Source organism: Carcharhinus amblyrhynchos, chromosome 14, assembly GCF_965287045.1.
Source record: "Carcharhinus amblyrhynchos chromosome 14, sCarAmb.v2.hapA, whole genome shotgun sequence".
Taxonomy (NCBI): domain Eukaryota; kingdom Metazoa; phylum Chordata; class Chondrichthyes; order Carcharhiniformes; family Carcharhinidae; genus Carcharhinus; species Carcharhinus amblyrhynchos.
Genome location: NC_137337.1, coordinates 28,175,499 through 28,199,517, shown reverse-complemented (window position 1 = coordinate 28,199,517; position 24,019 = coordinate 28,175,499). Strand labels below are relative to the sequence as shown.

Below are 24,019 nucleotides of genomic sequence, written 5' to 3'. Positions count from 1 at the left end.
TTCTCCTCCCCAACACATCAATATCAGCAAGCAAAACTAAGGAAAACCCAAAGGTGTTGCACCCATATACAAAGAACAAAAGGATACTTAAGGAAAACGTGGGACCTATCAGAGATGAAGAAGGGAACTTGTGTGATGATGCAGCAGATATGATAAGAGTTTTAAATGAATTTTTTGTCTCCGTATTCACAAAGGAAAGGGATGACATGGATACAGTAATCCGAGAGGAGCAGTGTGAAATGTTGGATGAAATAATCATAATGAGAGAGGAAGTGTTAGAGAAGCTGGAATCCATGAAAGTGGAAAAGTCACCAGGGCCGGATGGATTGTATCCTAGGATGTTGAAGGACGTCAGGGACGAAATAGCATTTGTTTTGAGGACTATTTTCAAATGTTCACAAGACAAAGTGAGGCACCAGAGGACTGGAGGAATGTAAATTTGGTTCTATTGTCTAAAAAGGGTATGAAGGAATTACTAAACAATCTATCAACCAGTTAGTCTTACTTTGGGGGTGAGCAAATTGTTAGAATCAATCCAGAAAGATCAGATTAACTGTCACTTAGAAAGACATGAAATAGGCAGGGAAAGCCAGCGTGGCTTTGTTAGGGAAGGTCATGCCTTACAAATTTGATTGAATTCTTTGAGGAAATGACAAGGAGGATCGATGAGGGTAGTGCGATGGATGTTGTCTACCTGAATTTTAGTAAGGCATTTGACAAGATCTCACATGGCAGACTGGTCAAAAAAGTTAAAGCCCATGGGATACAGGGTAGAATGGTGAACTGGATCCAAATTTGGTTTAGTAACAGGTCAATAGTAATAACGGTCAGTGACTGCCCTTATGAATGGAAAGCTGTTTCAGGTGGTATTCCACAGGGCTCAGTGTTGGGACCCCTGATGTTTGTCTTGTGTGTTAATAATTTGGACTTGAACATGGAGGACACAATTCAGAAATTTGCAGACCACACAAATAGTTCTCCAAAATAAACAGACAGCTCTCCAAAAAAAACTCCAAAATGATATTGATAGGATGGTGATGGTTAGCACTGCTGCCTCACAGCACTAGGGACCTGGATTCGATTCCTGGCTTGGGTCACTGTTTGTGCAGAGTTCTCCCCATGTCTGTGTGGGTTTCCTCCTACATGCTGAAAGACGTGCTGGTTAGGTGCCATGCTAAATTCTCCCTCAGTGTATCCAAACAGGGCCGGAGTGTGGCGACTAGGAGACCTTCACAGTAACTTCATCGCAGTGTTAATTTAAGCTTTCTTGGTACACTAATAAATAAATAAATTTAAACTTAAAAAGCGATTGCACAACATATTAAACTGTGGTGAATAAGTTGATTTCATAGCACGGTCATTGTTTGAATGTACCTTTCAATATGCTGTTTCATCTTTTTACATGCATAGTAGGTCCCATCTTTTAAGCTTTGCGCCTTCCAGACCTCTGAAAATGTCCCTTCGCCGATTTTAGCTACTAGTCGATATTCTTTTAAAAAAAATCAACATTTAGTTAAACAAAGCAACGCTGGTTTACAACAAACCCGAACGGCTCCGTCTTTTTTAACACGGATGGATTTCTATGCCCTTTTCCAGCAGCAGGTAACACACATTTTTGCTTGGCACTCACAACAAACACTCAGGTGTGCACAAGATGGCAGAGCGATCTCCGAGGAGCAAGTGTCCGACCGGGGCCGCCCATTTCACGGGCTGCTCTGTTCGGTGAAGAATATAAATATATATATAGCTCTTACGATTCATCATCGGTTGGTGGGTGTGAAGTCTAAATGCATGTCCGTGATTCGATGCTTCATTTTTTCCCTACCCCCCATTCAGCAACACTCGGGAACTGACAAGCGGCTGGGGGAGGGGGAGAGACAAGACGCCATCTCACATCGCCGTTGCCCTGGAAACCGGGCACTGCCTGGGCTCGAGCGGGTGACCAGGTGTGCTCAGGGCACCTGCCCGCTCTGCCTTCCCTGATGTGAGTGCAAACCCTGATCTCTTCCTTCGTCGGTCAACTTTTTTTTTGTTTTATTCCTCGTATTTGACGCCAGGCTTTTTAAAACCATTCGATTGTATGTATTTTTTAAAGAAATTATCCACATTTAAATGGGGCGGGGGGGGGGGGGGGGTCGCGAGGGGAGGCAGTGCCGGATTTAGACTTGGTGAGGCCCTAAGCTGTATAAAGCTTGGAGGCCCCTTGTTAAAAAGTTACAGCAAAAGGTCTCACAAAGGTGCGTACCAAAACAGGACCTTGGGTAGCCACAAAAAGATTGAAAACATAATTATGCATTTTAATTATTTAATAAGAAGGTATTTAAAGTGAAAAATACAAATTATTTTCAAATGAATGCATTTACTGATTACATATTTATCAATTGGCTGGCTTGATCTCTCTCATAGATCTTCAAGTTGGTGCTTTCTTTTCTGTTATCCCCTGTTAAATGTTCTCTTCATTGTAAACCTTTTGAAATTTTGTGAGGCCCCTGCAGAATGTGAGGCCCTAAGCTGTAGCGTGTTTAGCGTATGCCTAAATATGGCACTGGGGAGAGGTGGGGTGGACCAAGAGCATAATCACAGCTTAAAGCGGCTGTCACTGGGTGAGGGGGACCCTGGCTTTTGCAGCCCGTCTGATTTAATCCCAGTTTGCATGTAATAACTGTGGATGGTATAGTGGTTAGCACTGCTGCCTCACAGCACCTGGGACCTGGGTTTGATTCCCAGCTTGGGTCATTGTCTGTGTGGGTTTCCTCTGGGTGCTCCGAGTCTGAATGATGTACTAGTTAGGTGCATTGACCCAAACAGCTGCCAGAGTGTGGTGACTAGGGGAATTTCACAGTAGTAACTTCATTGCAGAGCTAATGTAAGCCTTATTTGTGACGAATAAACTTTATAGAAACAAGAAGCAGGAGTAGGCCATTCGGCTCTTCAAGCCTGCTCCACCATTCGTTTTGATCATGGCTGATCATCAAATTCAATATCCTGATCCGCCCTTCCCCCCATATCCCTTGATCCTTTTAACCCAATCTATTTTCTTCTTGAAATCAGACAATGTTTTGGCCTCAATTACTTTCTGTGATAGTGATTTCCATACATTCACCTCCCTTGAGGTGAAGAAATTTCTCCTCATATCACAATTTGATGCTCAGGGTCCAGTCACCGATTCCACCACCCAGTTATTTTTTTTAACCCCATCCTTAAAATTACAAAGCCATTGCTCAGAATGAATCAGGCAAACCCAAACCATTCTTCGCTTGCTCCAGAAACTAAATTCAAATTGAATCCAATTCAAGGTTCCCATTAGGGAGTCTAAACAGGATTCAAGTTGACAAGATAAGGCATTGCACCCCATCTTGGGCTTGATCCGACTGACACTTTATCTATTATTGGAGTGACTGAGTCTCCTGATACTGGTGGAATAATTGCTTCTTTCAGACAAATGTCTTATATGAATCATACAATGAAGTGATTTCACACCCAGTTGGGTGGGCACCAATTGCAGTCAAAAATCATATGGTATGATGGCTCATGAAATGTGAAAAGCTTTTAACACATTTAAAAAAAACTCTAGTAACCTATTTTGGAACCATGCTTCCCCAATGATTTGATAGGGACTTGGCACTTGAAAAAAGGTGTTAGAGGCAGAAACTTTCAGCATATTTAAAATGTGATTAGATGTCTACTTGAACTTGTGTGACCTGTAGAGATCAGTGGGAGTAAGCTTGGGTAGCTCTTTGTCATCAGCATGGATATGCTGAGCTAAATGGCCTCCTGTGTTATAAATTTTCTATGATTTCTACAAATAGATACAAGCTGCAACCTTCAGCATTAATTTATTTTTTTCAAGTGCTTTCTATTCTGTATTTTCTTATTTCCTCATTTTCTCTACCTTGCTTTCTCTGTCTTTTTTTATCAGCTTTCTTCAAAGTCTGCTCTTCCGTGGGATTTGTGGGCACATGTGTCATGTATCTCTTGCTTTCTCTGCCTGCATGGAGAGTGAGAAAGCAGCAGAATGGGAAGGTGGGATTATTCCAGATGGTATGATGTAAGTGAAAGCACTCTGTTAAAACTGTATACCCTAGAAGTTTAACAGAGTGTGATACTTGCACTAATGTCGGCTTAGTCCTGCCTCCAAGCATTCTCTTGCTGGGGAAGGAGTGGAAAAAAAGAAAAAAATCAATGCTCCGAAACTGGAAATCATAGAATTTTACAATACAGAAAAGGTCATTCAATTCTTGGCACCACCACTACCAGTTCCCTGAAAGAGTTGTTTGTTTTGTCTAATTTCTTTGCTCTTTCCTCATATCCTTGTCTTTTTACCTTCAAACATTTATTCGCTTCCATTTTAAAAACTATATTGTGCAACTTGTTTAATGGCCATTCTTTGGGACAACCAGACAAATTGTATGAAGCAACAAAAATGAAGGTTGGTGTGGTGCACAACAACCTTTACTTGCTTAAATTAATGAAAAATATTTGACAAGGTTGAATATAGTTTAACGTTTTAAAAATTACAAGTTAAAGGTTGAATGCAAAGTAACATCTGCAAAAAGAAAAATGCACACATCTTGGAAGTTTTTTTTTACAAAGAAATGTGTGAGTTTTTTCGTTGGAGATTGGAAGTCATCAAACTGCACACAATCCCTTTAAGTGCATAAAAATTATCAAATATTTCACAATCCTTTATTTAATTAATTGAAGCAAAATGCACAGTACAGAAGTTACTTCTCTAGTTTTGGGAATATTCAGTTCTGCAACACCTTTACCATATACTCTGCTACCAGCAAATCAAGGGGGTGCGATAATGTCACGGCTGATTTTATTTCAGGCTCTGAATTATTTCCAGGCATCAACCCTATATGAATGGACAGCCTGGAGTATCATTGTTGCTATATGCTTGCTTCCATCAGGGGCCTTCTAATGTCCATTTACACAATGTACAAGTGCAATACATAACTATAGGTTGGACATCAAAATCCCACACCCTCTGGATCAAGGCCATGCTGAATTTAAAATTTTCTCTGATTTCAGACAGCCAAGTCAGGTGGAGTTGAGAGTCATTTGGGTCGAATTGGAGCACAAGAACTAGACTGGTCTACCACTAAACAAAACAGAAAATCCAGTAACTAGTCTAGTACACCACCAAAACTATAGCCTATCCAAATTGCTCCAAATTTATCAAAATTTAATTTAACTGAATATCAAATGGAATATTTTTTTTAAATGTCCAGTTTTTGGGTAAATCTGGATTTCAAACAGCCAGATTTTGGAAATCCAACCTGTAATATAATTTTTGTTCCCATTCTGATGGCCTGTCGGTCTTCAGTACTAAATTGGCTTTCCCAATCTGCATTGTATCACATTATGTATGTGCAATGGTTGCACATTACGTATCATTGTCCAATGATATAGATTGGTTCCTGATTGTGTGCATTGCATTTTTGGCTCCAAATTAAGTTTGAAGAGTTAATTTCCCTTTACTTTGGTTGACAATTAATGGTTCACCATATACTTTACATTATCACCAAACTAGTAGACCAACCTTAGTTTAATGAGAAGTTTGTTATGAGCCTTGGCCAGATCAAGGATATGGGGGGAGATATGGTTAAGGGACCAATAACATTTTGTTTAAAGTAGATAAAGGTTGAGAATTAAGACACCTGACCGTGGAATAAAGCCACAAGATTCCATGGGTTTTGGACAAGCAAAAAGATAAAACAAAACCTGATACTCTAACATTCAGGTTAAGTATAAGGTACATGTGAATCAACAGATGAACTGCGGTAGTAAACATCACACTACAGAGTAAATGACAGGTGCAACCAAAACAGATTCCATGGACTTTTCAACAAATCACTCATGTGTTAGTCCCACTGTGAGTTAACTAATCTCATCAAAACTGTGTCATATAAGAGTACATAAGAACATAAGAAATAGGAGGAGTAGGCCATCTAGCCCTTCAAGCCTGCCCCGCCATTCAGTAAGATCATGGCTAATCTGAAGTGGATCAGTTCCATTTACCCGCCTGCTCCCCATAACCCTTAATTCCCTTATCGATCAGAAATCTATCTACCCATGACTTAAACATATTCAACGAGGTAGCTTCCACCACTTCAATGGGCAGAGAATTCCAGAGAGTCACCACCCTCTGAAAGAAGTTCCTCCTCAACTCTGTTCTAAACTGCCCCCCCTCTTATTTTGAGGCTGTGCCCTCTAGTTCTGGTTTCCTTTCTAAGTGGAAAGAATCTCTCTATCTCTACCCTATCTAGCCCCGTCATTGTCTTGTAAGTCTCTATAAGATCCCCCTTCAGCCTTCTAAACTCCAATGAGTACAGGCCCAGTCTATTCAATCTGTCCTTATGAGCTAACCCCCTCATCTCTGGTATCAGCCTGGTGAACCTTCTCTGTACTCCCTCCAAGACCAATATATCCTTTTGCAAATAAGGGGACCAAAACTGCACACAGTACTCCAGTTGTGGCCTCACCAGTGCCTTGTACAGTAGCAGCAAGACCTCCCTGCTTTTATATTCTATCCCCCTCACGATAAAGGCCAATATTCCATTCGCCTTCTTGATCACCTGCTGCACCTGCAGATGGAGTTTTTGCGATTCGTGCACAAGGACCCCCAGGTCCCTCTGCACAGTAGCATGCTGCAACTTTTCACCATTTAAATAATATTCCATCCTACTATTATTTTTTCCAAAGTGGCTAACCTCACATTTGCTTAAGTTATACTCCATCTGCCAGGTCCTTGCCCACTCACTCAGCCTATCCAAATCTCTTTGCAGACTTTCCACGTCCTCCATGCAATTCACTTTTCCACTCATCTTCGTGTCATCAGCAAATTTTGTTACCCTACACTCAGCCCCCTCCTCCAGATCATCTATGTATATGGTAAACAGTTGAGGCCCCAGCACCGATACCTGCGGTACGCCATTACTCATCAACTGCCAATCAGAAAAGCACCCATTTATTCCAACTCTCTGCTTCCTGTTAGATAGCCAATCCTCAATCCACACTAACACTTTACCCCCAACTCCGTGTACCCGAACCTTCTGCAGCAACTTTTCGTGAGGCACCTTATCGAATGCCTTCTGGAAATCTAAAAACATCACATCCCCTCTGTCTATCGCACTAGTCACATCTTCATAAAAATCCAGTAAATTCGTCAAACACGACTTCCCCTTCATGAATCAAGTATTCAATCTCCATCTTTGAAGATTTTTTTTGGGATTCACTTCAAAAGTCAGTCCCACTGAGATTTTTAACAATGGTGAACCTCACAGGGTTTCAGTCTCACCTTCCAAAATTTCTTCTTCCTGGGTTTCATAAGCACATTTTCAGATCTATGACACCACTGCTCCAAAGAGATACATTTTCTCCAACAATTCTCTCCCGCAGCCCTTTCTCTAACTTTTTAACTCAACTGAGACCTCTGTCAATCCCTGTTTCTGTGGGACTTGTTGTAACAAGCATTGGAATAAGAACATAAGCACATAAGAAATAGGAGCAGGAGTAGGCCATCTAGCCCTTCGAGCCTGCCCCGCCATTCAATAAGATCATGGCTGATCTGTCGTGGCTCAGTTCCACATTCCCGCCCTCTCCCCATAACCCTTAATCCCCTCGCTTATCAAAAACCCATCAACCCGCGTCTTAAAAATATTTAGCGAGGCAGCCTCCACCACTTCAACGGGCAGAGAATTCCAGAGATTCACCACCCTTTGAGTGAAGAAGTTCCTCCTCAACTCCGTTCTAAACCGACCCCCCTTTATCTTGAGGCTGTGCCCCCTAGTCCTACTGTCCTTTCTGAGCGGGAAGAGTCTGTCCACCTCTATCCTATCCATCCCATTCATCATCTTATACGTCTCAATGAGATCTCCCCTCATTCTTCTAAACTCTAACAAGTACAAGCCTAGTTTATTCAGCCTCTCCTCATAGCTCAACCCCCTCAACTCCGGTATCGGCCTAGTAAACCTCCTCTGCACTCCCTCCAAGGCCAAAATATCCTTGCATAAGTGCGGCGACCAAAACTGCACACAGTACTCCAGCTGCGGCCTCACCAATGCCCTATACAGCTGCAGCAAGACCTCCCTACTTTTATATTCAATCCCCCTCGCTATGAAGGCCAGCATCCCATTAGCCTTCCTGACCACCTGCTGCACCTACAGGCTGGGTTTTTGCGACTCATGCACAAGGACCCCAAGGTCCCTCTGCACCGTCGCCTGCTGCAGTTTTTCGCCACGTAAGTAATAGTCCTTCCTACCATTATTCCTACCAAAGTGGACCACCTCGCACTTGCCAACATTAAATTCCATTTGTCGAATACCCTGTACCTTAAATGTTACAATTTCCAAAGACTGCTAAGTTAAAACCCAGGGACATGTACATCAATGGGTTTCATGACAAGTGCAGGAGCACATACCAGGAGCCAGCCATACCTAGAAATGAGGTGGCAATCTGTTGAAGCTATAACAGAACTATATGCAGAATGGAGTTAGCACACTCAGACAGAGTTAAGTGATCCCAAAACCAACTTACCTGGCAGGGGAGAGACCACAATCATGGTTGTCCCTGGACACGTGTCTGTGTTTTTTGTGGATTTCATTTCTTTTTCTGGGGAGTTTTAGCAAAAACGTCAGATTTTTACCCCTTTATATTGGAATGTCTTCTTTGGTTGTTTGTTTTCCATGGTGGGCTTGTGGCAGTATCGTGGAGCAGTAGTTAGCACTGCTGTCTCATAGCACCAGGGATCTGGATTCAATTCCTGGCTTGGGTCACTGTCTGTGCGAGTCTGCACATTCTCCATGTGTCTGCATCGGTTTCCTCTGGGTGCTCCGGTTTCCTCCCACAGTCCGAAAGATGTGCTGGTTAGGCGCATTGGTCATGCTAAATTCTCCCTTGGTGTACCCAAACAGGCGCAGGAGTGTGGCGACTAGGGGATTTTCACAGTAACTTCATTGCAGTGTTAATGTAAGCCTACTTGTGACACAAATAAGTAAGCTTAAACTTAAAGCTTAGCTTCATTGCCTAACATAAGGATCTTTAAGAGGTGAAGCATGCAACATGTAGGGTCCCAAATCAGGGGTATGTAACATCTCTAGTGAGCAGATTGGGACAAAGGAGGACACAGAGATAGACAAGAGAAAGGAAAAGAGTGTGGCATCAGAGCACCACACACCAACACTGCCCCCTGAACCTTCCAGTCCTCAACAGACCAAATCAATGGAGGAAGAACTAGCAGAGAACCAGGTGACGAACAATTGGTAGGAGGACCAAAAAGAAGAAGGGGCCAGGAAGGGAAGAAGCCCTTCCTAGACAAGCAACAAAAGACAACTCCCATCCAATACAGATGACAGGGCTGCTGTTCTTCAAATTTCAGAGCACAAAGGTGGCAGCTACAGTAGAAGCAGCAAAGTTCTAGCGAGCTGGAGGAGGAGATACCAGAGTTCATAGAAATCATAGAAATCCTACAGTACAGAAAGAGGCCATTCAGCCCATCAAGTCTGCACCAACCACAATCCCACCCAGGCCCTAACCCCATATCCCTACATATTTACCCACTAACCCCTCGAACCTATGCATCTCAGGACACTAAGGGCAATTTTTTAGCATGGCCAATGAACCTAACCCACACATCTTTGGACTGTAGGAGGAAACTGAAGCACCCAGAGGAAACCCATTCAGACATGAGGAGAATGTGCAAACTCCACACAGACAGTGACCCAAGCCAGGAATTGAACTCAGGTCCCTGGAGCTGTGAAGCAGCAGTGCTAACCACTGCGCTACTGGAGACACTGAAAAGGCTAGGGTGCCTCAGCCCCAGGAAGCTGGGAGTGGTGAAGCACCAGTGCACCAAGTTCTGGGAAGCCAGGAGCAACAATGAGGGGGAATGGATGGGAAAGTCTTCTCCAACAGAGAACAATCCATTCCTCACTGCTTGCATGGACACCCCATTCCTCATTGCTTGCATGGACACCCAGGCAGAACATTTCTAACCAGGACATTTCCCTCAGCCCTTTAAATTCTGTGGACACTATGGGCAGGATTTTCCGGCTACGCTTGCCCCAAAACCGGAAATCCCGCCTGAGATCAACAGACCTTTCAATGGTCTGCCCCTTGCCCGCTACAATTCCCATGGGAAGGTGCGTTGACCTCGGGCAGGATTTACGGTCTTGGGCCGAGTGTGGCCATAAAATCCCACCCCAAGTGTCACTATGTGCTCAGGTTCCACCTCTCCCCATGTTGCGATGGATGGTCTGGTCACGTTGCTGCGGACCATACTGTACCACCTAGTGGAAAATCTTATGCAGAGAAAACCTTTGACTACAAGTTCATCAGGTGGTGATTTACACGTAATGAACTACAGGCCTGTAGGAAAAGATGGTGGATCCTATTAGATGGTTCATTGAGCAAACTGTCAAACTCATTCTGCCCTCATTGCCAGAACTTTCAAACAAGCACCAAGGCGTAGTTTGGCTAATGGTGAAAAAGGCTCTATTTGTCAGATCTTCCCTGCGTGCCTGGAATTTCACCCCCAACCAATATTCACTTCCATCTGGAATGTGTCCTTGCAAAGAGGGTCTGGTGAGAGATGCAGTGATTTTTGTCATGATTCGTCATCCTGAAGAGTTCTGTGATGCATGACTCTGTACTGCATGGGATGTTCCCTGTTAACATAGCTATTTACTCTTTCCAGTTTCTAGCACATGCCCCGGTCCCTTCAAACCATACTCCTAGCACACTGAGACAAACAGCAACTGTAGCTAGAAGATCATTAACTTGGTGAAAGACATTCTTTGGTCTGCCTGAAACCTATTGGTCTTCAGTGCAAAGTGTTGTCTGCAAATGAGAGTTCCAGACTGGCACCTTCCAAGGTCCAGGATAACATACTGAGAGATGCACTAAACCTTGGGGAAGCCACAGCAAAGGCGCTTTGGGGTAAGGTCACTCTGTAAGGCCTTTCAGCCATAGTACACCAAGGGGCTGGAAACTATATAGAACTCTTTGGCCCGTATGGGCCCTATTTTACCATTGCATCGTGTGCGAAAACATGGTAAAGTTGGGTATGAGACCATTAACGCAAGTTGTGCCCACATCCGCGCAGATGGCCACTTGAGTGAGACCGGAAATGGCCGCGATCCAATTCACGCCCGAGACGGGCATTTAAGTTGAATTAATGAACTGCCCACCCAACTTTATCAGCATTTCCCCCTTTACCACCATGTTCGCCGATCTGGAATCGTGCTGAAATGAACGTGCTGAATAAAAGTGAATCGGGCACTCCAGCAGCTGAAGAGGTGAGTTCAGAGCTTCCAACGGCTCTCTGACTCAGATCGGCAAGGGGTGGAGGGGTAGGGCAGGTCTCTGGTTGGGGGGGGAGGGGAATGAGGCCAGATCATTCTCGGGGAGGGTGGAGTGGGGGATTGAGGCCACTTTGTTCTCTGGGTGGGGAGGGGGGAGGAAAGAGGCAGGTAAGATGTATCTCTGGTGGGGGGAGGGGGAGGGACCAGATGGATCTCTAGTGGGAGGGAGGTCCACTGCTAGTCTGCGGGCGATCGGTGGGGAGGAAGGGGACAGGGGGTCTGGGCAGCAGGAGTGTGGGTGGATAAGGGGGACAGTGATGTCTGTGTAGACCATCACTCCCGCTTTTCAGTCCCGGACCGCTCTCTCCACTTTCTGCAGCCCAGGAGCGATCTGACACGGGCACGCTTTTTCACATTTTTTTTTCCAACCGCACATGCGCAGTTCAGAGCTCCAATCATTTTGGACGCGATAAGCCCCACCTACAGCACGATTCAAACTCGCAAATTTTTTCAGGCTAAGTGCTAATGGGGGCACTTAAAAACAGGTTTCCACATCAGATCTGAGTTGCGCCCAGATTCAGCGCTTAGAATGAAAATGGTAAAATCAGGCCCTATGAGTCACATGAATGTAGTAAATATTACATGTATCACAATTGTATTGAAGCTCCTCGAAGTGCAACATGATCTAGGTAGAAAATGTCATTTCATTTTCTCTAATGATAATTTTGAAATGCTTTGTAATTTTTAAAAAATATTTTATAAATAAAGTATATTTTTACAAATAAAAATCCCACAATTAACAGATCAGATTAAAGGTCTGTAATCCTACCTTACCATGTCCAGCCATGAATGATAGTAGACAGTTAAACAACTAACAAAAGGCTCCATAAACATCCCTATCCTCAATAATGAGGGAGCCCAGCACATCGGTGCAAAAGATAATGCTGAAACATTTGCAACAAAGTTTTAGAGGATGATCCATTTTGGCCTTTGGGGGTCCCCACAATCATAGCTGCTAATTTTTAGACAGTTTGATTCGGTGCTTATGATATTTAAAGAAGGCTGAAGGCATTGGAAACCCACAGTAAATACTATGGGCCCTGACACCTGTACAAAGAAAGATTTGTGCTGCAGAACCAGCTGCACCTATAGCCAATCTATTCCTGTACAGTTACAATGTAGATATGTACCTGACAATGTGGAAAGTGTAAAGGTCTATTGTGTCCTTAAAAAGCAGGACAAATCCAATCCAGTCAAATACCTCCCCAACAGTCCCTTCTCAATCATGAGCAAAGTGATGGAAGGTGTTGCCAATGTGTTAACATGCAGCACTTGCTCAATAACAAACAGCTCATCTATTCTCAGTTTGAGTTTAGCCAGGACCACTCAGGTCCAGACCTCATTACATTCCTGGCCGAAATATGGACAAAAGAGCTGAATTGCAGAGGTGGGGTGAGATATCTTGGCAGTATCTGACTGAGGGTAGCATCAAGGAGCCCTAGCAAAATTGAAATCAATGAGAATCGGAGGAAAATCTCTCCACTGGTTGGAGTTATACCCAGCACCAAAGAAGGCGTTTGTGATTGTTGGAGGCCAAATATTCCAGCCCCAGGACATTGCTGAAGGAGTCCCTCAAGATATTGTCCTTGGTGTAACCATCTTTAGCTGTTTCATCAATGACCTCTTCTCCAATATAAGGTTAGAAGTGAGAAGTTTGTTCATGGTTGCACAATGTTTAGTACCATTTACAACTGCTTAGATACCGAAACAGTCCGTGTCCTAAGCAGATCTGGACAACATTGAGGCTTTGGCTGGTAAGTGGCAAATAAAATTCATGTCAGGAATAAGAAATAATCTAACCATTTCCCCTTGATGTTCAACAGTAGTACATTGCTGCATCCTGCACCATTAACCACTCGGAGGGTTAACATTGACCAGGAACTTAACTGGACTAGCCATGTAAATACTGTGGCCACAACAGTATGTCAAGGGACTGGGATTTGGCATGTAACTCACTTCCTGACTTCCCAAAGCCTGTTCACCATCTATAAAGCGCAAATAAGGAATATGATAGAATACTCATCACTTGACTGGATGAGTGCAGCTTAAACATTCAAGAAGCTCAACTCCATCCGCTTGATCAGTATCTTACCCACCATCATAAACTTTCAATCCCTACACCACGGGCATACAATGGCAGTAGCGTCTAATATTTATGTCAGCTACGGCTCAGTTGGAGCACTATCACCTCTGAACCACAAGATCCTGGGTGCAAATCCCCTTGAATGCATAAAAACCAAGGCTGACATTTCAGTACAGATCTGTAGGAGATTACGTCATCAGAGATGACATCTTTCGGATGCAATTTTAAACTGAGATGGATGTAAGAGATCCCATGGAACTATTTCAAAGAGCAGAGGTGTTATCCCCAGTATTCTTGCCAATATCTAGCCCTCAATCAATATCACAAAGATAGATTATCTGATCATTATTACATTGTTAATCTCATTCAAAATGTAAAAAGCGTTGGCAGAATATGGATATTAATCTGTGATGCCGACTCAGCTGAAGGAGAAATATCTACAAGATACACTGCAATAACTCACTAAGGGTCCATCATCAGTACCTTTCAAACCCGCAACCTCTATCACCCAGAGGGACAAGGGCAACAGATGTTTGGAAACACCATCTCCTGCAAATTCCCTTCCAAGCCATCTTAATTTGGAACTATATTGCTGTTTCTTCACTATTGCTGGGTCAAATTTCTGGAATTCCCTCCTTAACAGTACCCTGGATGGACCTATACCCGATGAACAACAGCAATTCAACAAGGCGACTTGCCACCACCTTTGCAAGAGTAATTAGGGAGAGGCGAAAAATGCTGGCCTTGCCAGTGATAAGTACATCCCAGATTTGAATTTTAAAAAATCTGTGCCAGTGAGGCACTGATACTAATGGGAATTTTCAACTTTCAAAACAGCAGTGGGAAGTATTCTGAATCTGGGACTTTTTAAATGATTCAATCTAATCTTTTAACATGATTCTGATATAATTTATCTGACTTTTAAAAAATTATTAAATTTTAATGACTTTTAACATGATTCCAGTAGTTGTCTGATGGTTAATTCATTAAATTTAAATGATTTTTTAACACGATTCTCTCACTGACAGTAGCTTAATTCTGACAGGTTCTGTGAGCATGTTTTCTATTCTCTGCATCATGTTATCTCTCCTTTACTGCTCAGCTCCAGTGCATGAGAGAACACTGCAGAGCTTTAGCATAGCCAAGATTGTGAGGAAATCTTCCTGACTTCCAGGTGAAATTGTCATCCCTGCCATCATTGCATCATTGCACTAAGTAAGTGGGCACTTTAGTTTGAGGTCAGCAACAAGTACCATTGCTTTGCTACTGACTGCATAATCTGACCCAAAATATTTAGGTCCTTAAGAATTACCTTTTGTGTTTCCAATTTGCTTAAATACTACTTGTATCATGTTCTTTTGTCTAAGCGCAGTGTAGTAGTGTTCATTCCTTTGACATTTAACTATTAGAAATTCCAGAAAGGCAGCAAGTTAACAATAAATATATGTGCCCATTGTCGCAACACTATCTATTCTGTAAGCAAGCTTATGTATGTACTTACGTAGGAAGCAACGTTTCCTGGTGTTTTGGTCCTCTAAATTTAAAAGATGATAAATATAAAGTAGTTACTGTTAAAGAGGTAGTTATTCCATAAAATGTTTTGATTCACTTGTCATTAAAAAAATCCATTTACAGTAGCTTTGTAAAAGTCAACAAGATATTTTGAATTGCAGAAACCTCTCATTCTTATTCCTCACTGAATTAAAATCTACCTCTGTCCATTCTCAGTTCTCAGGTGGATCCTTTTGACTTCACTTTTGTGTTAAGTTATAACTTTTTAATATCTCTCAGTAGGGAAATCTGTTAAATTTATCCACATCAGACCTTTCAGACTTCAGTCCATGAGGTCATATCAGTTTATTATTACATCATCTTTCAACAGTACAAGCCACAGTGATCAGGATATATTTTCCACCAATAAAGCATAAAAAATATCCAATGGCAAATCTACTAAGATAATAAGACATTACATTGTCTTGACCATTGATGTAGTTATCATCAAATTGCTGTTAAATGATGTATTTTTTTCTATAATATCGCAGATGATGTGCAGAATCTTTTCAAAGCCATGGTTTTGAAGGCAAAGGGGGAGTTTGGGTTGCATATCTGATGCAGTCTGCCTCTTGTGAACCTGCTGAAGACAGGTTCTGAACAGCAAAAGGTACCCGCCGAGAAGGGGTAGGTAACCAACTATTGGCACTTAAGTATCCCATTGTGACAGAATGGTAATGCCACCAGCACCTTCTAAGTGGTGAGATTGGCCCCCTGCTTCACCCCCCTGAGTGGGTTTTCTTATGGTGGATCCAACCAGCTATTGGCCACAGGCAGGATCTTCCAGTCTTGCTAAAGTTTTTGGGCCTTTGCATGGCTTAGCTGTCCTGCCACCAGGTAACCTGCCATAGGATGTCAACTTTGGTTGGACCAGAAGATTCCACTTGTTGGAAGGGTGAGAAAATCCTGCCCTCTGTAGTGTGGTTTATCTGGCCACAGTTCATCAGTTAATTCACATGTACCTCACACTTAGCCTGAATGTCAAGAGTATAAGATACACATTGTAAACTGTTTTATCTTTCTGAACTTGTATAATAAAGTTTATTTTAATTTTTCAAAACCCATGAATCTTGTGGATTTTTCCGAAAGCAGATGTCTTCAATCTCAATCTTCCTCTACTTTAAACAAAATTTGTCCCTAATCAGATCTTGTTACATGTCTCAGGATGTGGCCAAGGATTGTAACACAGCTAATGTTTTGGTGACTCATGTATAGTGGCACCCATATCCTTCTGTACCTGTTTTGTACAACCTCTCAATTTAAATAATATTCTGCTTTTCTATTCTTCATGCCAAAGTTTACAACCTCACATTTTCTCACATCTGCCAATTTTTTGCCCATTTACTTAACTATATGTATCCATATCCAGGATTCACATAAAGAATGTGGATTCAAGGCTGTATGCCCTTTAAAAATCAGATCAGAGCAGCAAGATTGGGCCTGAGACTCTTTGAGCTCTATTTCTCCATGGGACACACATCTGGAGCAATTCTAGACAAACCTTCCCTCCATACCCCCCATGCCCCCACTCTGCCCCCACATTGCACAAAGAATATTTCCTATACTTCCCTCCCTTCCATTCAAATATGCAGAATGTACCAACTCTATTAATTTAAGTGAAACACCCATGTTGCTGGCTGTCTTTGCAACAGGCACAAACAAGGTTCTGTTTTTAACAAAATGAAGAGTTTTGACTAAGAGTCATCTAGGCTTAAAACATTAACTCTGTTGTCTCTCCACAGACTCTGTCAGACCTGCTGAGATTTTTCAATATTTTCTGTTTTTGTTTCAGATTCCAGCATCTACAGTAATTTGCTTTTGTCTTAGCATTCTTTCTTTACCTGGTAGCAAACTGGTTGTAGGAGCGTTTTCAGAGACTATGTATTAAGCTGGCTTTCACATGAGGGATTCCCTTTCTTAGTTACAGCTCAGCTCACACAAAGACTCATGGAGACTGTATTCTGGTAAAAAAACATTACTTTCCAAACTTGGTCAATGTATAAGGGAGAAAGATTTGGGGCAGCTGCAATTCTACTCTGAGATTACATCACTTTCAGTATTACAATTATACAGTTTTTGAAAGCCATTTACCCATCTCATGCTCACCCCAGCTAGGTATGAGCCAATCATTATAAATATAGATGATTTATCTTGACCAATAACATTTACCCTCTGTCAGCACAGGACTACATGACCAATTTGTGGACTGTGAAAGTCTTTCTCACAGTCACCTCCCAGACCCTCATTTGAACTGTCTGGGACCCCTGGTGTATCCTTGGTTAGTGAATGTCCTATTCATTAGAACTGTCTAGAGGTACTGAGATTCAGTAGCTGCATTGTTCAGAGGAATATGGTTCTTTTTACTTAACTGAGTCCCATCATGCCTTAGAGCATTCTGATATTAACCAAGGTATATGCTTTTAATACAGAATATGTTTTCAAAAATACATGCCTAAATTCTCTAACTGTGGTTATCTGTGCCCCAATGCAAATAGTATTTTTCAGGCACTTTAACTTATAGAATCATAGAATCCCTACTGTGCAGAAGGAGGCCATTTGGCCTATCGAGTCTGCACCAACGACAATCCTACCTAGGTCCTATCCCTGCAATTCCATATATTTACCCTGTGAATCCCTCTAACCTACGCATTCTGGGACACTAAGAGAGAATTTAGCATGGCTAATGCACCTAACCCGCATATCTTTGGATTGTGGGAGGAAACTGGAACACCTGGAGGAAACCCACGCAGACACAGGTAGATTGTGCAAATGCCACACAGACAGTGACCAAAGCTGGGAATTGAACCCAGGTCCCTGGTGCTGTGAGGCAGCAGTGCTAACTTCTCTATAATCTATTCACTCTGATCTAATCTACCTTGCTCTGTTAGCCTTTTAATCCCAAGCTATGCTAAATTTGCTGTTACATTTGCTAAACATTGTACTCTTCTGCTGATTGTTTCCTTATTTCTCATCAGTGCTACGATCTTCTTGTAAATTACCTGCTCCCTTCCCACTTATAATTCTACACATTATATGTGCTCTACACATCTGCACAATCTTTTCAACAGCTACTCACCAACTTCCTCTCCTTCTACAGGAAACAATGGTTCACAATAAACTACTGGAGTACTAACATACATCTAGGATCTCAGCGAGATGGAGCTCTAAGCAGTAGATACAATCAGGGTATACAGAGAAAAGATCATCTGTGTCATGAAGGCTGGAAACCACACTTAACACAGTATCTGCTTCTTTACCCCTACCTCTTCAAGAAATTGTTCTATTTAGGCAACATAGCAACCTGATGCCAATTGGTGTTGCCAATCACCCTCTACTATCCTTTCTGGGTCAAGCTGCGCCTTGGCCCTTTCCTTGTTTTCTTGGTCCTTTCAATATGTGGAACCTGGGATGTTGCTTACGTGTCAGAAAGAAATGGCCTGACGCATGGATTAAAAGTCTATGTTCTTGCTTGTCACTAAGCAACATTATCTGAATCACCAACACTCTTCAAATTCATCAGATGCACTACCAAGTGTTTGCTGTTTGTGCTTTCCATTTGACAGTTTACATCAAAACATTGAAAGCATTTCAAATGAACATAACGACTAATTTTAACCTGTTACTTCCATTTACAATTTAGGATTACTATATCCTGGATACCATACCCACTACTGTTGTTATGGTATCATAATGGAAGAGAAATATTTGGACCATAAATAGTGTGTCTTCTGGCAAAATGCATCCAATAATACAGCATTTAGAGATCCATAAAATGATTAGAAACAGTCCTAGAGTAAGGAAAATCCAGCAAACGTAATAATATACTGAGCATTCAATTTTTGAAAATAATAAAGTTAACATTGAGATATTTTTAAAAATTCATTCACATGACATGGGCATTGCTGGCTGGCCAGCATTTATTGCCCATCTTTAGTTGCCCTTGGGGGGCAGTTGAGAGTCAAATACATTTTAAGTCAAGCTGTTATTTTAATTTCATTACAATCAATATAAAGAATGAAAAATTATTGGAAAATAACCTCTCAAATTATAAAGCTGAGATCAAATATGGAAATTGATAGATAATTTCAAGCTGCACATTTTAAATCTAATTCATTTGAAATGTTCATAGTGTCACAGAATCCTACAGTGCAGAAGGAAGCCATTTGGCCCATCAAGTCTGCATTGACCAAAATTCCACCCAGGCACTATCCCCATAACCCCACGCATTTATCCTAGCTAGTCCCCCTGACACCAAGGGGCAATTTAACATGGCCAAGCCACCTAACCTGCACATCTTTGGACTGTGGGAGGAAACCAGAGCACCTGGAGGAAACCCACACAGACATGGGGAAAATATGCAAACTCCAAACTGACAGTGACCCAAGCCGGGAATCGAACCCAAATCCTTGGCGCTATGAAGCAGCAGTGCTAACCCCAGTGAATAATTTAAGTGAATAAATTAATTAAATCAGCTTTATCTCAGTTTCTGTATCTTAACTACATTGTTTAAAAATGAGGAATATGCAAGGTACCTTAGAAATAGTAAAATATAACATGTTCAAAAAGGCTATTTATTAATAAGTCCAGTAATTAGAGACAGGTCTGCCAGTTTGATTTTGGTCGTGGGAAAGCCTTGAGAAAAGATGATACAGGAAAAAACTAACAATCAATTGGATGAATGGATTTATTAAGGAAAGCCAGCATAGATTTATTAAAGGCAAATCATCTTTAACTAACGATATGAATATTTTGGTGAGGTAACACAGTGGGTTGATGAGGGTAACGCAGTTGACATGGTCTATATGGCTGTCTGAAAAAAACATGAATAATAATAAGCCACGTAGTGGGCTTGCCAGCAAAGTTGAAGGCCACAGAATAAAAAGGAGCATGGCAGCAAGGATATGAAACTGATTGAGTGACAGGGAACACAGTAGTGGTGAACAGCTGTTTTTCAAACAGGAGGAAATTATACAACAGGTTTTCCTCAGGCATCAGTACTAGAACTACTTTTTCCTGATTTACATTGGATGTAACAGGAACTACATCAAAATTTGCAGATTACGCACAACTTGTAAACATTGTAAATTGTGAGAAGATAGTGATAGATTTCAGGAGGATGTATACAGGTGGTGGATTGGGCAAATTATATTTAATACAGACAAAATGAAATAATGCATTTGGTAGGAATTATGCGGAGATACAATACAAAATAAAAGGTACAATTCTAAAGGGTGCAGGAACAGAAAGACCTGGATAATTGTGCATAAATCTAGAGTAGGTTGAGAAAGTCATTGAACAGACATATGGGCTTTATAAAAGAGGCAGAGATTACAAATGCAAGGAAGTTATAATGAAGCTTTATAAAACATTGGCCTCAAATAGGTTATTTGCCCAATTCTGGGTACTGCACTTCAGGGAATATATGAAGGCTTCAGAGAGGGTGCAGCAAAGATAAGCAAGAATGATTCCAGGGATGAAAAACTTCTGTTACATGGATGGATTGGAGAAGCTCCTTAGAAGATGCCTGAGAGGAGATTTGATAGGTGTGTTAATTATCATGAGGAGTCTCGACATAATAGACAGGAAAAAACTGTTGGCTTGAGAATCAAGGTCCAAAGGGCACTAATTTAAAATGATTGGCAAAAGGAGCAACCGTAGCATGAGAAAGAACCTTTTTACTCAGTGAATGATTAGATCCTAGAAAGCACTATCTGTGAATGTGGTGGAGGCAGGTTCAATCATGGCTTTCAAAAGGTAATTAGATAAGCACCTGAATAGAAGAAGTACTGGGCTATGGGATAAGAGTGGAAAGTGGGATTGGCAGAGCGCTGGCATGGACACAACAGGATTAAAGGTCTTCTTCTGTGCTGTAACCATTCTATTATTCCAAAACAATCATAAGAACAAGCCTAAGTCACTCATCCCTTTGAGCTGGTTCTGCTTTCAGTTGGATCATGTCTGATCTCCACCTATAGAATCCCTACTGTACAGAAGGAGGCTATTCAGCCCATCGAGTCTGTGCCGAACACAATCCCACCCAGGCCCTAAACCTGTAACCCCACGCGTTTACCCTGCTAATCCCCCTGACACTAGGGTGAATTTAGCATGGCCAAGCCACCTAACTTGCACATCTTTGGACTCAAAATCATTAAGCAACTTTGTACCATATCCCTTGATGTCCTTCCCTAACAAAATATACTGATTTCAGTTCTGAAAATTTAAATTAACTCAGCATCCACAATGTTCTATGTTTACACTATCCTTTGTTTGGAAGTGTGCTTTCTGATTTGGCTTAATATTATAATGTAATGGTTCAGGTCAGAAACTCCAAAGTTTTTATGAAGCCTGCCTGAATAATAAGTTTTGCAGCTGAAATTTGGCTAGGATGTTTCACTTCAGGTATGATTCAAGTGACCCACTTGAGAGCTTTTATCAAACAAAGTTTATTTAAAAATATAGTCAATATGTATGGTAAGAAAATGAGTAAGAACTTTTATCAATTACAAACAAGAAGCAAAATAACTACTATAACGTATAACCCTGAACAAAGGTATCTAATGTGTTCCAGTCAAACCAAAACCCCTGCCATAGTCAACACCCTTTAAACAGATTAAATACAGCAAAGTCTACTGCTCATGTGATAAGGGAATTTGAGTCCTTTGGTTGAAGTCTGCATTTCTCTGGATTCACTCTGAACAGTTTGAAGACAAAATAGCTTCCCAAAACGCCAGAGAGACTCTGGTCCAGCCCCAACAAAAGCAGATTTTCACCTTTCAAGAACGTAAGATCTTGTTTTCAGCTAACCAACAGAATTTTCAAAACAACAGGAAGAGAGGAAACACTTTGTTATAGCTTGCTGTCCTTTCCAAAACTAAAACCTGCAGCTCAGAACTGAAAATGAAACCTTAAATTCACTGAAAAAAGGTCCAAAAACACATGACCATTCTCCTAAAAATGCAGGATCATAAAATTAATCCCACACAAGCAACACAAACAACCCCATTTAAGGGGCATTTGAGGCAGAGAGTGGGGGTCAACGGGTGCTATTCGGATTGGCGGATGGTGACTAGTGGAGTGCCCCAGGGGTCGGTGCTGGGGCCTCAGCTTTTTACCATTTATATAGATGATCTGGAGGAGGGAACCAAGTGTAGGGTGTCAAAATTTGCTGATGACACCAAGATTGGGGGAACGGCAAATTGTGCGGAGGGTGTGGAGAGTCTGCAGAAGGATCTAGATAGGCTGGGCGAATGGGCCAGGAAATGGCAAATGGAATTTAATGTTGGCAAGTGTGAGGTGGTCCACTTTGGTGGGAAGAATGGTAGGAAGGACTATTACGTGGCGAAAAACTGCAGCAGGCGACGGTGCAGAGGGACCTCGGGGTCCTTGTGCATGAGTCGCAAAAACTCAGCTTGGAGGTGCAGCAGGTGGTCAGGAAGGCGAATGGGATGCTGGCCTTCATAGCGAGGGGGATTGAATATAAAAGTAGGGAGGTCTTGCTGCAGCTGTATAGGGCATTGGTGAGGCCGCAGCTGGAGTACTGTGTGCAGTTTTGGGCGCCGCACATGCGCAAAGACATTTTGGCCTTGGAGGGAGTGCAGAGGAGGTTTACTAGGCTGATACCGGAGTTGAGGGGGTTGAGCTATGAGGAGAGGCTGAATAAACTGGGCTTGTACTCGTTAGAGTTTAGAAGAATGAGGGGAGATCTCATTGAGACGTATAAGATGATGAATGGGATGGATAGGATAGAGGTGGAGAGACTCTTCCCGCTCAAAAAAGACAGTAGGACTAGGGGGCACAGCCTCAAGATAAAAGGGGGGCGGTTTAGAACGGAGTTGAGGAGGAACTTCTTCACTCAAAGGGTGGTGAATCTCTGGAATTCTCTGCCCGTTGAAGTGGTGGAGGCTGCCTCGCTAAATATTTTTAAGACGCGGGTTGATGGGTTTTTGATAAGAGAGGGGATTAAGGGTTATGGGGAGAAAGCGGGAAAGTGGAACTGAGCAGCGACAGATCAGCCATGATCTTATTGAATGGCGGGGCAGGCTCGAAGGGCTAGATGGCCTACTCCTGCTCCTATTTCTTATGTTCTTAAGCCAGTTAAGTAGCAATAAAAGGACTCATTGTAGCCAGCCTGGCAAAATAATGATTTCAGCTAAAGTGTGAACTGAGAAACAGTGACTGTAAGAGTTGCAAAGTTCATGATTTTTAAAAATCTCTTACAGGTACACTAACCTCACAACAATTATGCTATTTTGTTTGAGATCTCCCAGTAAAGAAAATGTATCTACTGTATCAAATCCTTTTGTCATTGATTGGATCTTGTCTACATATGCTAGCCTCAAAGGAACAAAAGCTAAGTTTATGGAAAATGTCCTCAAAATTTAACCCTTTATCTCATGATAACATTCTGGTAAATTTGTACTGTACCCACTCCACAAGTTCATCATGCCCTTGCTGAGATAAAAACAGAAAATGCCGGAAATACTGGAAAGTGGGTTCGGCAGCTTCTCTGGAGAGGGAAACGGATAAACGTTTTAGTGCAATATAGCTCATAAACAGATCCTGCCAGACCTGTTGAGTATTTCCAGCGCTTCATTTTTATTCCAGGTTTCCGGGGTCACAGTATTTTGCTTTTATGTCTTGCCTTCTGTTCCGTGTCCAAAACTGAACGCAGTTCTCTGGAGTCTGACCAAAGCTCTGTACAACTTAAGGATTGATATTCCCTCTGTATTTCAGTTTATTTGAGATAAATGTCATTAAAAATAATTTTTGACCCGCGTTGTGTACGTGTTTTTTTAATCCAAAAGTGGATGGATGAGCATAAAAAATGACAAGCGAAAGAAAGAGACGGCCGATCGTTTTAAAACATTTACAATTATCTTTGTTTTCACAATATTCGGTAAGAATGAAAATACTGTCTTACCTTTAGCTCTGAGTAGATTGCTGAATGTGAAATGAACCAGCATCTTTTGATTGTAATGAGGTTTTCCTCTAAGAGTCCCATCGTTCAACAAGTCTAACA

The 24,019-nt window shown here is 41.9% G+C and overlaps 1 protein-coding gene across 1 annotated transcript in view; it reads right to left on the bottom strand.

Moving 5' to 3' along the window:
* Window positions 1-24,019, bottom strand: part of mok (MOK protein kinase) — a 94,665-nt gene extending 70,646 nt beyond the window's left edge. Inside the window, exons 1-2 of the mRNA XM_080202492.1 lie at window positions 23,921-24,019; window positions 1,375-1,489 (exon numbers count right to left, since the gene is read on the bottom strand). Of these exons, the coding sequence (XP_080058618.1) occupies window positions 1,375-1,489; window positions 23,921-23,963 (158 nt within the window). The 5' untranslated portion in view covers window positions 23,964-24,019. The remainder of the gene's footprint in view (window positions 1-1,374; window positions 1,490-23,920) is intronic.